The sequence below is a fragment of the Erinaceus europaeus genome, chromosome 18 (assembly GCF_950295315.1).
Source record: "Erinaceus europaeus chromosome 18, mEriEur2.1, whole genome shotgun sequence".
Lineage (NCBI taxonomy): Eukaryota > Metazoa > Chordata > Mammalia > Eulipotyphla > Erinaceidae > Erinaceus > Erinaceus europaeus.
The window spans coordinates 54,387,520-54,404,628 of NC_080179.1; the positions used below are offsets into that span (position 1 = coordinate 54,387,520).

The following is a 17,109-nucleotide window of genomic DNA, read 5'->3' on the forward strand; positions in this document are numbered from 1 at the left end:
TTATCTTTATTTATTTATTGGATAGAGACAACCATAAATTGAAAGGGAAGGGGGTGATAGAGAGGAAGACAGAGAGGTGCCTACAGCACTGCTTTACACCATTTACAAAGTGGGGGTCGGAGACTTGAACCCCAGTCCTTGCATACTGTAATGTGCACACTTAACCATGTGCGCCACCACCTAGCCCCTGCAAAAAGGTTTTAATGCTGGAGGCGCTAGAGGTTCCAGGTTCACTCCAGAAGCACCATAAGACAGAATTTAGTGCTCTGGTAAAAGAAAAGAGAAGGAGAAAGAATTTGCTTATTGGATTTGGGACAAAGCATAATGGTTATGTGCTGGTGCTCACATGGGTCGCCTCATAAACGAGGTAGCCACTGGCCTCCCCATTGCTGATTCAAGAGATGTGTGCAATGCAGAAGGTACAGCCAGGAGAAATTCAGGTATGAACTTCCAATTTATCCAGAAAAAGAGGGCTTATATAGCAAGTGGACAAAGAACATTTTTCACATATATCAGTAATCATAGGTTTCCAAAAGGTCAGTACCCCTATGGTGGGGAGGACTACGGAATAACGAGAATTGATGAGATTCAATTCTTGACCAAAAGGTCAAGACAATTAGTTACCATGAGGCAAGAGATGTTAATTAACCAAAGGTATTAAGAAAAACATGATGGTTAAACCAGCAGAATGAGATAAAGCAGAGAAGGGCAGAGTATTGATATAAGGCATGGTGATCAAAGAATGGGGAAATGTGTGGGAGTCTCACTATTAAGTTACTGGCAAGGTATGGTGATGGAGTGTATTTTGTATGTGATCAAAGATGGTGAACTTATAGTGAACTTTAAATGAACTTTCAAGCAGGTAACTATTTGGTTTGCAGCAGGGGAATGAGTTAAGTGTTAGAGGTTGGGTTGCAGGCCTCTGTGAAGTCTGGGATACTGACAAGGGGGAACTGAGTCAGGAAAGCTTTTCCCTCCAAGCTCTATCCCTGAAAGGGAGAGACTGATAGCTGGGGTACCTTTTCAGACCTCCATCTCAAGGATGGGGGAGTTCCCCTATGCTCTGCCGTGCTTATAATCCCACAGTTATGCAAATGACTTTCATGCCTAAGTGACAAAAGACACCAGGTTCAATCCACAGCACCACAATAAACCAGAGCTAAACAGTGCTCTTGAGGAAAAAATATAATTGCTTGTTGACTGAATGAAGGTTTCTCTCTGTCTTTTCCCCCTCACTATCTCCCCCTCCCTTCTCAGTTCCTCTTTTTTTTTTTAACTTTTTAAAAAATATTTATTCATTTTCCCTTTCTGTTGCCCTTGTTTTTTATTGTTGTAATTATTATTGTTGTTGTTGTTATTGATGTCTTCATTGTTGGATAGGACAGAGAGAAATGGAGAGAGGAGGGGAAGACAGAGAGGGGGAGAGAAAGACATCTGCAGACCTGCTTCACTGCTTGTGAGCAATGCCCCTGCAGGTGGGGAGCCGGGGCCTTGAACCGGGATCTCAGTTCCCCTTTTTGTATATTTTATTTTATTTTATTTTAATGAAAGAGACAAAGGCCAGAGCACTGCTCTACTTGTCAACCAGGTACACCACACTGTTTACAGGAACTTTTTTTTTTACTATAGTTTAAAGGTTTGTTTATGGAAAAAACATAGTCTATAATAACCAAGATTATCACTTTAGCATATGAGATACCAGGATTGAACTACAGAAATGTTTCTGCAGAATTTTTTTTTTTTTTTTAACCATAGCACTGGTTAACTCTGGCTTATGGTAGTGCAGGGGACTGAACCTGGGACTTTGGAGCCTCAAGAATGAGAGTCTCTTTGCTATCTACATTATGCTACCTACCCTTGCCAGTTATGGAAAATTTACAATGATCCAGAATGACACAGGACTTGATGGCCTAAAGACTCACACCCCACCCTTGCTCCTGTTTGTCCATCGCCTTCAAGACAACAGCTTAAAATCTAATAAAACAATAATTCATCTTGATCCAGAAGACTAGATAACTTGATAGCCACCAGGCTCCATCTGGTTTATCCCAAAATCTCTCTCGTGTTTTGTCAATACATCCTCTCAGGTATTTGGGCTGGTGTGGTTGTTGTGGTTTTTATCCTGTATTTCCTTTGTGGTTGGGATAATAAATCAGTAGATGTCAAAGTGTTGGAAGCTGGGAGATAGCTTCCCTGGCAGAGAGCTGTACCATGCACAAGAACCTTGTTTGAGCCACTAGCACCACATAGAAGCACCTTGCAAAGCAGAAGCTATACTAGTGGTGGTGGGGCATGTCCTCTCCCCACCCCCCAGTCCCAGAAAGAAATAAAAAGAGTCTCCCAGGAGTGGGGAAAAAAGCAAGTGAATTCCCAGGAGGGGAAAGCCTATGGAGCTGGGCATTAGTACACGCTGTAGAGTGCACACCATTCTTGAAGACTTGAGTTCAAGTCCCTGGTGCCCACCTGCAGGGGTTCAGAAAACAATGAAGCAGTGCTGCAGCTGTCTTCTCTCTCTCACATGTTCTCTCTCTGTACTCTTGTCAAAAAAAAAGTATAGTAGTTATGCAAAATATTTTCATGCCTGAGGCTCTAAGGTCACAGATTCACTCTCCAGCATCACTAGAATCCAGAGCTGAGCAGTGCTCTGGCTTTTCTATGTATTACTTTTCTCTCGTGAAAAATAATAATAAAGAGTAACTTACTTTTTAAAAGGTTACCATGAATGGTAATCATCATACACCAAGCCCAGCAATAACCCTTGTGGCTAAATAAATAAATATAAAAACTTATCAAACAGGGAAGTAGTTCACTGATAGAGCACAGGACTCAAGATCTCAGAGGTTCCAGGTTCCAGCTCTGATGTAGTGGTGCCTTTATTACTCTGTCCTCCCTCTCATGTGAAATTTACTTTTTTTTTTTTCCAGAACACTGCTCAGCTCTGGCTTATGGTGGCACAGGGGACTGGACCTAGGACTATGGAGCCTCAGGCATGAGAGTCTCTTTGCATAACTATTATGCTATCTACCCCACCCCTGAAGTTTACTTCTATGAAATAAATACAGTAGGGTTGGGGAGACAGCATAATGGTTATGCAAAGGACTTTCAAATCTGAGGCTGTGAAGTCCCAGGTTCAATCCCCAGCATCACCATACGCTGGAGTTAAGCAACACTCTGCTGCCTTTCTGTATCTCTCTTTTAAAAAGATAAAATATTAAAGTGAATAAACCATTGGAATTTCAAGTATGAGGTCCCAAGTTTTATCATCACATATGCCATAGTGAAGCTCTGGTTCTCACATGTTACAAAAAATAAAGTGGGAGTCAGGTGGTAGCGCAGCAGCTTAAGTGCACATGGCGTGAAGCGCAAGGACCCATGTAAGGATTCCAGGTCAAGCCCCCGGCTCCCCACCTGCACAAGCGGTGAAATAGGTCTGCAGTTGTCTGTCTTTCTCTTCCTGCCGGGCTAGTGTCGCTGGAGAGGGAAGAGACCAGGAACTTGTGGATGAGCAAGAATGCAATGCATTGCCTTTATTGATCAGAGAAAACGCCTTTATGTCTTTTGAAATGGAAGTGGCAGGTCAGAAAAGGAAATGGCTAGGAGAGGGGGTGGAGAGAAGAAAAAAGCACCAAGGTAGCAAGCTTCCATAGCAGCTGTTGCAAAGGTTCTAACCAGTGGGGATTAGACCAATACCCTGCAGGCCGGCTGGGTCTCAGGCAAAACAATGATTATGTAAATAGACCACAGCATCAAGCAATGCAGGGGACCTGGTGTAATGACCAACATCTCCCCCTCTCTGTCTTCCCCTCCTCTCCATTTCTCTCTGTCCTATCCAACAATGACGACATCAATAATAACAATAACTACAATAATAAAAACAAGGGCAACAAAGAGGAAGTAAATAAATATTTTTTAAAAAATAGCCTCCAGGAGCAGTGGATTCATGGTGCAGGCAGGAGCCCCAGCAGTAACCCTGGAGGCAAAAAATAAAGAAGTAATGGGGGGGGGGTTTCATACTCGGTTGAATGCACAGGTTACAGTGCTCAAGAATCAGGGTTTGTCTATGGCCATACCACCCTGAACACGCCCTATCTGATCTCGGAAGATAAGCAGGGTTGGACCTGGTTAGTACTTGGATGGGAGAGTCAGGGTTCAAGCCCCTGGTTCCCACCTGCAGGGGAAAAGCTTCACAAGTGATGAAGCAGTGCTGCCAGGTGTCAGTCTCTCACTACCCTCTCAATTCCTGTCTCTATCCAATAAACAAATTAATAAAATATGTATTAAAATCAAGGTAGTGCCACAGTACACCAGTTACCAGTGCTGAAGGCACTGACCAGGTTCAAGGCACAGGTCAGGAGCTAAGCTTCCTGAGGGATGGAGCAGGGCTACAGGTGTCTCCCGCTGCTGCCCAGTCCCTCTCTTTCCCTTTTTAGAGTTTACTCTGTCAAAAAGGGGGTGGGGGGATGGCCACTGAGAACGGTGGAGTCATCTAGGCACCAAGCTCCAGCTATCGTTGGTGACAAAAATTAACTTTTTACAAGAAAAGATATATCCCAGGGGGCCGAGTGGTGGCGTACCTGGCTGAGCGCACGTTACAATGCACAAGGACCCGGGTACGAGCCCCCAGCCCCCACCTGAAGGGGGGGGAGCGTCACAAGTGGTGAAGCAGGGCTGTTTCTCCCTCTCTCTCTCTTCCCATCCTTCTTGATTTCTGACTGTGTCTATCAAATAAAGATAATTTTAAAAATTAAAAAAAGAAAGAAACGATATAGCCTTACAAAGCTCTTTTATTTCCACACTGAGACACACAGCCGTTATTTCACAATGGCGACAAATTATAGGGGAACCTCATTAGGCAGGGGGTGCTTCCATTAAAGAAGGCACCACTTCCACGTTTACCGTCTCAGTGAGTTCGGGAACTGGATCTCCCGGTGAGTGTCACCTCTTTTCCTCCCCCTTTACAGACTGTGAAGTAGCTTTCGCGGGTTCCTCCTTTAGAACAACTATAGTTGAACTTTCCACCATCTGAAGGAGCACAAGCTTTCAAAGACTACAATTCCCGTCATGCTTTTAGCGGGCACCTCCTAGGCCAAACAACAGTCATCTCCCCCCCCCCCCCAGCTCCTTCCACTTCCGGAACTGCGGGCGTCGAGGCCCAGCGAGCAGGCGCGCACCCGCAGCCACTGGCCCGCGCGTCTCCGGGCAGACGGCGCCGTGTGGCGTCACGTGACACGGAGCGTGCGTTGTGGGGTGGGCGGGGGCGCTGACGGGCTTGCGTGCTTGTGCGGAGTCAGAGGCGGGGACACGACCAGCTGGGGCTGCGGGCCGGAGGGGCCAGAAGAAGGGGGAGGGCGGGGCCATCTGCGGGGCCGAGACGACGCCACACCGAGTGAACGTTTGGGCCCGAGGGGAGCGATGCTGTGGTTCCAGGGTGCCATTCCGGCGGCCATCGCATCAGCCAAGAGGAACGGCGCGATCTTCGTGGTGTTCGTGGCAGGTGAAGGGGGCGGGGGCCCGACTGGCGTCCGGAACCCCCGAGGGGGCCCCTTTCCTGGGCGCACCGCGACCCTGACCACTCGGCGTCGCGCCACCGCCCCCACCGCCCCCTCCACCTTCCAATCTGTTGGGGTCCCCGAGGCCGCCCCCCCCCCGGCTTTTCCCGGCCTTGGCGTCCGAGGCGCCGTGTGGGCCTCGCCGCCAGAGCTCGTCCCAGAACGCCCTGCGTGGGGCCAGCGGCCGCTGAGCAGGCCCCGCCGCTCCCCCGCCCCCCCGCCGTCGCCCGGCCGCGGCGGCGCTTGGCGCGAGCAGGTGCAAACATCCGGTAGCCGGGCCCGCGGGCTGCGGCTGGCGCCTCCCGAGCTGAGCTGTGGGCTGTCAGCGAGAAAGCTGTGTCATCCGACAGCCACGAAGACCAACACCTGGTGGTCACGGCTCCCGAAACGACAGCGGGGGAGCTGTATATAGTTTTTATTTATTATCATTTTAGTGATAGAGTAGGAAGAGTCTAGTATGCAGTCTGTTTGTTGCAAGTTTGACTTTTGGCTTTTCTTTTTAAAGAAGACGACGTTCAGTCCTTGGTGGTTCCCTGTGTGGGTCTGTAGTTGCGCTGACTGTCAGTCCTGCCTCCCCCGCCCTGCCGCCTTTGCGCTTGGACTGGCCGTGATGACGGGAGCGGGAGCAGACCGGTGTGCGCGGGGCTGGCACTGTGTGTGCTCAGTGGAGGGAGGTTCACTTGCCAGGAGTCCGGAGTCTGGTAGTGACTCTGCAGCTACACACCCTTGAGGAACAAATTGCTGAAATTGGGTTTCGCTTAAAACCGTGAAGTCCGTAAGCACAGCGGTTTAAGCGCAGGTGGCGCCAAGAGCAAGGACCAGCGTAAGGATCTGGGTTCGAGCCCCCGGCTCCACACCCGCAGGGGAGTCGCTTCACTAGCGGTGAAGCAGGTCTGCAGGTGTCTGTCTCTCCCCTCTGTCTTCCCCTCCTCTCTCCCATTTCTCTCTGTCCTGTCTGACAACTGCTATGACAACGATAACAATAACGACTACAACAAGGGCAACAAAATGGGAAAAATAGCCTCCAGGAGCAGTGGATTTGCAGGGAGCCCAGGCGACAACCCTGGAGGGCTTGTGGGGGTGCGGAGGGTTGACCCTGGGCCTCAGGGCCTCAGGCCGGTTCCCACAGCCATGGAGGCCCCTCTCCAGCCCTGGAACGCGACCTGCTTAGGGTCAGCCCGGTGTTGATCGCCACAGCAGAACTTGAGCAGCTCCGATTCTCTCGTGCCGCCTGGAGCTGTGTGTCACATGGATCAGTAACTGCAGGGTGGGCGTACAGGAGCAGCGAGTGGATAAAGTATTGAACTCTCCACATGAAGTCCCTGGGTCTGGTCCCCAGCATTGATTTTAAAAAATTGTTTTAATCATCTTTGTTTATTGGATAGAGACAACCAGAAATTGAGAGGGAAGGGGGAGATAGACAGGGACAGGGACAGAGACAGAGAGACACCTGCAACCTTGCTTCACCACTCACAAAGCTTTCCCCTGGCAGGTGGGGACCCGGTGCTCCAACCTGGATCCTTGTACACTGTAACATGCGCTCAACCAGCTGTGCCACCCCCCTCCTTTTTAAATGGAGACAGAGAGGGAGATGGTGAGAGACCACACATGGAAGTTGCCCCAGTGCAGTGCCAAGCCCCTGTAATACACACGGCAAAACAGGGCACTATCCAAGTGAGCTATTTCACCTGACCTTGATCGCCAGCATTGAATGTGCCGGAGTGATGCTCTGGTTCTCTCCCCATAAGTAAATCTATACATAAATAAATAACTGCTGTCATTCTATAAAGAAAAAGTGTCAACAATGACAACAATAATAACTACAACAATAAAACATCAAGGGCAGCAAAAGGGAATAAATAAATAAAAATAAATATAAAAATATTAAAAAAAAAAAGAAAAAGTGTATTAAAGGAAAATTAGGGGAGCTGGGCAGTATCACAGTGTGTTAAGCGCATATGGCGCAAAGCGCACGGGCTGGCATAGGGATCCTGGTTAGAGCCCCCAGCTCCCCACCTGCAGGGGGGTCGCTTGGCAAGCAGTGAAGCAGGTCTTTCTGCCCTTCTCTCTCATCCTCTCTGTCTTACCCTCTCTCGATTTCTCTCTGTCCTATCCAACAACAACAGCTGTGACAACAATAACAATAACGACTACAATAAGGCCAACAAAATGGGAAAAATAACCTCCAGGAGCAGTGGATTTGTAGTGCAGGCACTGAGCCCCAGCAATAACCCTGGAGGCAAAATGATGATGATGGAAAGTTAAGTGAGTTATACCGACTTATGAGTATAGAATAATAGTTTAACTCTCCCACCCCTAATACTGCTCAGCTCCGACCTCTAGTGGTGCCAGGGATTGATCCTGGGATCCTGGACTGTCAGACATGAGTGAAAAGTCTCCTGAATAAATCTCTGTGCCATCTCCTTGGCATTTATTTACTTAGAACTAGAACATCACTTTGACATTTGTGTTGTTGGAGATTGAACTCACAACCTTATGCTTGCAAGTCCAGTGTTTTACTTTCAGAGAACCTCTTTACTTTTTTTTTTTCACCCTTTTAGGTGAAGGATTATTTATTGATTTACTTGCTGAAGGAGAATGATTGTTCTTCCTGCATCAGTCTTTGCTGTTAGCATACTAATTGTCATCTTATTCTTACTCTTATTGACCAGGGATTTTGCTGGACTTCACACCTATGCAGACCCACTGCTTCTGGCAGACTCTTCCTCCCCTCCCCCCCACACACACAACCAGACAGTGAGATAAAGGTATACAGATAGAAAAGAGGCCCAGTGCTTGTCCACCCAGTTGAGTGATATGTCACCATGTACAAGGACCCAGGTTCAAGCCCTTAGTCTCCACCAGCAGGAGGGCAACGTCTATGAACAGTGCAGTAGCACCGCAGGTGTCTCCTTCTCTCTCTCTCTCTCTCTCTCTCTCTCTCTCTCTCGCCTCCAGAATTATTAGTGGAGTTTCGTGCCAACACTGTGAACCTACTGCTCTTGACGGCCATTTTTTCCATTTTATTGACTAAAACAGAGACATTGAGAGAGGAGGGGAGTCGGGAGAGAGAAAGATGGGAAGCTTCACTAGCAGTGAAGCAGTGCTGTCGCTCCATGTGTCTGTCTGTCTCTCTCTCATCCCCTTTCATTATTTATTTTGCATAGAGACAGAGAAATTGAGAGGGAAGGGGAAGATAGGGAGAATAAGAAACACCTGCAGTACTGTTCCACTGCTTGTGAAGCTTTTCCCACTGCAGATGGGCATCAGGGCCTTAAACCCAGTTGCTTGCACACTGTAACATGCACACGCTACTGGGCGTGCTACCACCCAGCCCTTCTCATTCCCTCTCTATCTCCTCTTCCCTGCTTTTTGTCTGTTTTTGTGCTAAGTAAGTTAAGTTAAAGAAAAAAAAAAAAAAAGACAGGAATAGTATAGCAAGAAAGAGGGGAGAGATAGCTGGAGGTCTGAGGCCATTTCTACCTTGAGTAAAATAGGGATCACTTGTAGGATTTTGAGCAGAGGGTTACTATGAGCCGGCATGCTTCTGCTTTTCTTTTCCTCCTCCAGCATGGGGAGAGAGAAGCAGAACCAGAGCTTCAGTCTGGCTCATGTGATGAGGGCCTCATGCTGACTTCTCTCCTTTCCTTTCATCCCCTCCCTCACTCCTTCCCTCTTCCCTCCCTTCCATCCTAGCTGCGGTTTATGGTGGTATGGCTGCACTTTGAAGCCTAAGACATTAAAGTTTTTGTGCGTAACCATTGTGCTGTCTACCCCACCTCTGACTTTTCTCTTCAAGTTGACGGAGCAGAGTGGCTGGGCTCACCAAGTATAGTGGGTGCCTTACCATCCATGAGGCCTCAGATTCAAGCTCTGGCACCATGTGGGAGAACCACAGCATTGACAAAGTTCCATAGATGGTAGAGCTGTGCTGGTCTCCAAAATAAAATGAAAGAGCCTGCAACAGAGCTCACCTGGAGAGTGCGCCTACTTTGTCATGGGTGGTGGCATGCTTTGTTGAGCATACATGTTATACAGTGTGTGCAAGGACCCAGGTTCGAGTCCCTGGTCCCCACCTGCAGGGGGAAAGTTTCACTAGTGGTAAAGCAGGGCTGCAGGTGTCTCTCTGTCTCTCTCCCTCTCTGTCACCCCCATCCCTCTCAATTTCTTTCTGTGTCTGTCCAATAAATAAAGATCTAAAAAAAATTTTTTAATAGTGTGAAAGAGACCACAACACCAAAGCTTCCTCCGATGCAGTGGGGGGCCGGGCTCAAACCTGGGCCTGGTACATGGCAAAGCAGTACGCTATCCAAGTGAGCTGTTTAGCCAGCCCATAGTATTATAGTTTGACATCTGTATGTACTATGTAGTAATAGCCACTGGAAGTCTGATCTCCATCTATCACTGTACACTTCACACTTTATTTAGACTTGTTTCACACAGAGACAACACCTTTTCCCTCTGGGAGCCAATCTGTTCTTAAGAGGCTAGGGTTTTTTTTTTTTTCTCTTTAATTTCCTTTTCATTTTTTAATAGTAATTTTGCTGTATTTTTTAAAATACTTATTTTAATGAGAGGTACAGAGAGAGGAGAGAGACCAGAGCACTGTTTAACTCCGGCTTATGGTGTTGCTGGGGATTGAACCTGTGGGACCTTGGAGCCTCGAATGAAAGTCTCTTTGCAAAACCATTATGCTGTCTCACTGGCCCCTTTTTATTTATATTTATTTATTCATTTATTTTTACCAGAGCATTGCTCAGCTCTGGCTTACGGTGGTGCGGGGGAATTGAACCTGGGACTTTGGAGCCTCCGCCATGAGAGTTTCTTTGCATAACCATTATGCTGTCTACCTCACCCTATTTTTATTTACTTTTTTACCAGAGTACTGCTCATCTTTGGCTTGAAGTAGTGTGTGTGTGGGGGGAATTGAACCTGGGGCTTTGAGGCCTCAGGCATGAGAATCTCTTTGCATAACTGTTAATGCTATCTTCCCTTACCCCTATTTCTACCTATGACTGAAATCATATGATACTTGTCTTTCTTTATTTGACTTTTTAAATTTTTGTATAATTCTCTTAAAGCCCATTGTTGCAAGTGTTAGACTTTCATTTTTCCTTGATAACTGAGTAGATCAGTGTGTATATGAGTTAGTCATCTTCTCATTCATCTGTTGGTGGTCCTACTTAGAGATTATTGCTTATTGAGTATTGTCATTGAAATAATCACTTGATGAGTATAACTTAAAAAAAAATTGCCCTATTTTAATGAGAGAGACAGACGGGAAAAGAAGACCACTCAGCTTTAGCTTATGGTGGTGCCAGAGATTGAATTTGGGACCTGATATTCTTAGGTATGGGAGTGTTTTTGTGTGTCTGGGATGCTATCTCCCAGGTTCAGGACTTTATGCTTTTGAGTCTTTCACTGTAGCCTTTGTGCCAACACCCAAGCAACAATAATTGTAACTTTAAAAAATAATTTATAAGAAGGACAAGAGAACCAGTGCATCACTGTGGAATATGTGGAGCAGGATATTAAAGCCTGGACCTCAGGGTAGGGGTAGATAGTATAATAGTTATGCAGATAGACTCATGCCTGAAGCTCCAGAGTCCCAGGTTCAATCCCCCATACCACCATAAAATAAAGCTGAGCAATGCTCTGGTAAAAAAAAAAAAAAAAAAAAAAAAAAGGGCCTGGACTTCATGCTTGAGAGCCCAACACCTTAATCACTGTGTCCCTTCCCACGCTGTAATAAGTGTGACTTTTAAAACTTTGTCATTGAGGTATTAAATGGGCTTATATTAATTCAGTTGAACAGCTCAGTGAATTTTCTGCGTTAAGTACAACAGTTTAATTGTTCATCCAGATCAAGATACAGACACTGCCAGCAGCCCAGAGGCACATTGATGTTATTTTCCAGTCAGTATAAAAGGCAGCCACTAAAGTGAATTCTACATCATAGGTTACTTTTGGTTCAGAGTAACTTATAATTTGCATACTACCTGCTTTTCTCTCCCTTGGAGGAATTTTGGAGGGTGGTTCTGCATTGTAGAGGCTATTAAATCCAATAGAAAGGTGCCACATAAAGGACAGCTGCCTTACATGTATCTTCTAAAATTATTGGATAGAATGCTCACTGCATTTCTTAAAATATTTCTTATATTTATTTTATGAGCTAGATAAAGACCAGAGCAGTACTTTGCCATATCTGGTACCAGGGATTGAACTCAGGACCCTCAGTTTTGTTAAAGCCAGAATTCTACTGGGCCACTGGCTGCACATTTCTGCCCATGACTTCTAATTCTTATTTGAATGAATTTTAGAAAATGCTTTATACAATATGAATAACATTTTGTTTTTCACTACTCTTACTATATTAACACAGTGCTTATAGTCACACTGCATTTTATGGAAAATGTCAGTTTTCAGTTTCAGTAGAAAATAATATTTGTGGGGTTACATTTCATTTGAAGTTCCATATTTCCAGGGAAAGCAGTTTTAGTCAGCAGATAATATCATGTCAAATTCCCTCAAATGTTTTTACAGGTGATGATGAGCAGTCTACACAGATGGCTGCAAGTTGGGAAGATGAGAAAGTGACAGAAGCATCTTCAAACAGTTTTGTTGCTATTAAGATCGACACCAGAAGGTTTGTTCTTTTTCAACATTTCATTATTTTTTTTTATTACAAGTGCAATCTGTGGTTGTGGCTTATGATGGTCCTCTTAAATTGTAAGAATACTGGCTTTTTTGTTTTGAGGATTTAAATTTTTTTTTTAAATCCCTTTATTGAAGAGTTAATCATTTATGGTATGGTTGCTGACACTTGGGCATAATTTCTCACCTCCCTGAGGTAGGTGTCGCCCCAACTCTGGTTCTTTTCCACAGTTATCATCAGGATCCCAACTCCTTCACTCCCTTCTGCCCCATGCTTCCCCTGAGTCTTGCTTTGTTTGATGCAGTAGAGGATTTAAATTCCAACTGTCATTTTCCAAATGTGTCATTTCATTTTGCTGTAAAGTTTAAGTTTTCCAGGTCTACCAAGCATCTATGTAGCTTGCATAAGAGATGCAACAAATCTTTGACTTTCAGTAACTTGAAAATAACTGTAAATCACATACTGAATATTTCTGAAAGATTGACTACTATTTTAGAATCTCTTTTTGGGAATGAAGACATAATTTTCTTGTTGCCGAGGCTTCTCTGCTCTGGACTTACATTTTTTGGATATAAAGAGCAAGGGAGACGGGTTGAGGAGGAGAGAGAGAGAGATGAAGAAGAGAGCACTGCACTAAAGTTTCCTCCAGTGCAGTGGGAGCTAGAACTTGGCCCTGGGTTGTATTTATGACATAGCAAGCATACGGTCCAGCTGAGCTATTTTGCCAGCCCAGTATAATTTTAAAAATTATTTGTCATTTCCAGAGCTTCACTGCTCCAGGCTGACTTTTTTAGAGACAGAGAGGCAGAGCAAAAGGCAAAGAAACCGTAGCACTAGCTCCTCCCGTGCAGTGTGGGCTGGGCTTGAACCTTGTTCCTATATAGGACAAAGCATGATACTACCTAGCTATTTTGCTGGCCCACCAAGATTTTTTTTTTAATCTTTATTTATTGAATAGAGATAGCCAGAAATCGAGAGGGAAGTGGGTGATACAGAGGGAGAAAGACAGTCTGCTTTGTCTCGGGACAATTACTAAACAGTTACTTAGTAAAAAATCTATAATCGTTTTAAAGACTTACCATGTAGTCAGATACTTCAAATTGAAAGAACCAGTAAAGCAACTCATTTAGTGTACTACTTTGCCATGTGCAAGATCCAGATTCAAGCACAGCCCCTACCACACTGAAATTTCAGTGTTGTGATTTCTTTTCTTTTTTTTTAAAGGATTTTTTTAATTAAAAAATTTTTTTTAATATTTGTTGCCCTTGTTTTATTGTTGTGGTTATTATTGTTATTGATGTCGTCATTGTTGGATAGCACAGAGAGAAATGGAGAGAGAGGGGAAGACAGAGATGGGAAGAGAAAGATAGACACCTGCAGACCTGCTTCACCACTTGTGAAAGGACTCCCTACAGGTGGGGAGCCGGGGGCTGGAACCAGGATCCTTACACCAGTCCTTGTGCTTAACCGGCTGCGCTACCGCCCAACTCCCTAGTCTTTTTTTTTTTTTAACTACAAAGTTTATTTTTATACTAGTAAACCATAGAAGTTAATCCTTATTATCAGTGGAGAAATCCTGCTTAAGTGCTTGCTGCTAAGGGAGCAGGATGACACACTTGCTTTTTGACCAACAAATCCAGTCACCACCAGTTTCTGTGATACAAAAGCCAATAGGTCTTTAACCTGAAAATTACACAGTGAACCAAACTGAGTCTGTGAATTAAAAATTAATTTAAAAATATTTTTAAAATTATTTTATTATATTAATCATACTTCACATGAGAGAAAGTGAGAGAGAAGCCCGAGGTCTACTCTGATGCATGCAGTTCCACAGATCCAGCCAGGGGCTTCAGATACGCAAATCTTGGGGCTATACCAGTTATTTCCCCAAGAATTACATTTTTTTTTTTCCTTCTAACTACTGGCTATCAAAGGAAATATTTTTTTCACAATACTGATTATTGGTACAGTAAATATTTATAAAACAAATAATGTGATTTGGGAAGTAGTTAGTATATTCTTATGATGATTTTCTATTTGATTTTGTTTTACAGTGAAGCCTGCCTGCAATTTTCACAAATCTGTATCCTTTTATTGAAGAACTGTCTGTGTGTGTGCGTGCACGGGCATGTGTGTATGTATCTTTTCTTAAGAAATTATTCTTTTCATTAACTTATGTAGACATTATTAATATATCATGAAAATTGATCCTGGGACCATGACCATATACTTACTGTGTGGCCCAGTCACTTCTGCCCAATTATTATTTTATTTTTTTAGAGAGAAAGGATGAGAAAGGGGCGGAGGATGCCAAAGTACCACTTCACGATCCATGGACTTCCACTCATTGTCTTCGTGCTCTCATACAGTACAGAGGATAAAATCCAGGGAAGATACATGGTCTAAGCATTGAACTACCTCCCAGCTGAAACAGACTTTCTTATTTATGAAAAGTTTGTCAGGAATGATACTGGCACTCCACCTCTGGAAGGATATAAAGGCTGCAAAAAACAAAACAACCTTCATATAAACCTGATGCTGTTGACTGGCTACGGAAGAAGGGCAAACGCTAGAAGAAGAAGAATAAACTAGACAGTGGTGCATACACAACTGCCTGGTTCTTGGTTCTGCTCCCTACCTGCAGGGGGGACACTATACAAGCAGTGAAATAGGTGTCTGTCTTTCTCCTTCTCCATCTCCCCATCCCCTCTCAATTTCTTTTTGTCCTATCCAATACAATTTGGGATGGGGGGAATACAAAACTTTGTATTACTGAATGTTCTTTGAGACAACACATTGTAGTAAATGGGTTCATAGGGGTCTTTAAAGAAACTGTGGGCATTTAGTAAGAAAACAACATGGGGGCCAGGTAGTGGGCCACCAGATTGAGCAACATGCACGTGTTACAGTGCACAGGGACCCAGCTTCAAGCTCTTGGTCCCCATCTGCAGAGGGGAAGCTTCACCAGCAGTGAAGCAGTGCTGCAGGGGTCTCTTGCTCCTTCTCTGTTTCCCTGTTCCCTCCCAATTTATCTCTCTGTTCAGTAAGTAAATAATATGGAACATTTGGTAATAGTTGAAATTATCAGTTAACCATACTGTTTTTTTTTTTTTACTCTTGTTATTAGTGTTTCAAAAAAGATTATCCTTTTTTTCCCCTTTTTTCTTTTTAGATTTATTCATTCATTTATTTATTATTACCAGAGCACTGATCGGCTCTGGCTTATGGTGGTACAGGAATTGAACCTGGGACTTTGAAGGCTCAGGCATGAGAATCCCTTTGCATAACCATTATGCTATCTACCCCCACCCTTCTTTAGTTTTCAATGAGGTGTTAAACTTAATTAATTTGTACAGATCCTGTAGTATGTGTTCCATCCAGTTTCTTTATTGGAGACAGTGGAATTCCTTTGGAAGTAATAGCAGGAAGTGTTTCTGCAGATGAACTTGTAACCAGAATTCACAAGGTTCGGCAGGTAAGAAAGAATGGAGTTGTTTTTTTTATAAACATAGGGAAATGATATGCCAGGAACTTGATAATGGACTACCTGAGGGTCATATTTTAAAAAGCTATCATGAGTGGTCTGGGAGGTGGCGCAATAGCTAAGGCACTGGACTCTCGAGTATCAGGTCCTGAGTTCGATCCCCAGCAGCACATGTACCAGAGTGATGTCTGGCTCTTTCTCTCTCTCCTCCTACATTTCTCATTAATAAATTTTTAAAAAATCTATCATGGAATGTTAGAGGTATAAAACAGTGTCTTCCTAGAGTGTGCTTAAAAATAGCATTATGAGAACTATCTGTACATAATATTTGAGTGACTTCTTAGTCTCCCTTCTGTCATCCACCCACAGATGAACATCACTGTTAGTTTTTTGCAAGAGGAAGTTATTGCCATTAAGATTAGTATACTGTTGCTAATTATATATAGCTTGACATATTTTAGAACCTTACTGAATTTCTCCTTTGTATATACTTTGGGTAGATGGCTAATATGCTGAGTTGTTGAACTGTTATGGTGTATTTTTCTGTTTTTTCCTATGCAAAAAATGCATCATGACTTTCCTAGTAGCTTGTAATTTTGTTAAATCTCATTGAAGGAAATCCACAGTGTTTTAAACATGTTTATGCACTTACAGGTGACTTCTGTTCCTATTGTGCTTATGCTGTTTTTACTATTACACATTTTGTTTACTTTAAGTATTTTAATATATTTCACTAATTACTGGCACATGCCAGGAATTAGGCTCTGGATCTAATCTTTGAGGGCCCAATGCTTTCTCCAGTACACCACCTATTACACATTTTAGATTTATCTTCTTTGAAAGTTTTTTTAACCTCCTATTGTATGATTAAGCTTATATTGTGGCCTCATATACCATAATGGATTTAGATTAGACTGGTTAATTAAAACCCTACATGTTTTTCTCCCTAGATGCACTTGTTAAAAGGTGAATCTTCAGTAGCAAATGGCAGCCAGTCAGAAAATTCAGTCTGCACTCCATCCACTCCACTTGGTCCTAACAGTACTTCTGAAAACTCTCCGCCCAGAAATGCAGAGCTCTGTGAGACCCCACCTGTTCCTCCTGATACAAAGTTAGATTCTGCAACAGGTAATCTATATGCCCCCTTTAAGCTGTAGACTGCTTCACTGTATTTTAAAAGCCATCATAATAACTTTAAAATAATTGTACTTTGGGTCAGTCAGTGGCATACTTAGTAGAGCATACTACTCTACAGTTACAGTTACTACTCTGAGTTACAGTGCTCAGGGACCCTGCTTCCAGCCCCTAGTCCCCACCTGCAGGGAAGCAGTGCTGTAGGTGTTCTTCTATTCCCCACTTCCCTCTGAATTTCATTGTGCCTCTATCCAATGAATAAATATTGGAGGAGGAGGAGGAAGACG

The 17,109-nt window shown here is 44.0% G+C and overlaps 1 protein-coding gene across 1 annotated transcript in view; it reads left to right on the forward strand.

Moving 5' to 3' along the window:
* The first annotated feature begins 5,290 nt into the window (after positions 1 to 5,290).
* The window catches only part of UBXN4 (UBX domain protein 4), a 35,123-nt gene continuing 23,304 nt past the window's right edge, over positions 5,291 to 17,109 (forward strand). The window contains exons 1-5 of the mRNA XM_007525019.3: positions 5,291 to 5,494; positions 12,093 to 12,195; positions 14,259 to 14,287; positions 15,561 to 15,679; positions 16,639 to 16,816. Coding sequence (XP_007525081.1) covers positions 5,413 to 5,494; positions 12,093 to 12,195; positions 14,259 to 14,287; positions 15,561 to 15,679; positions 16,639 to 16,816 — 511 coding nt within the window. The 5' untranslated portion in view covers positions 5,291 to 5,412. The remainder of the gene's footprint in view (positions 5,495 to 12,092; positions 12,196 to 14,258; positions 14,288 to 15,560; positions 15,680 to 16,638; positions 16,817 to 17,109) is intronic.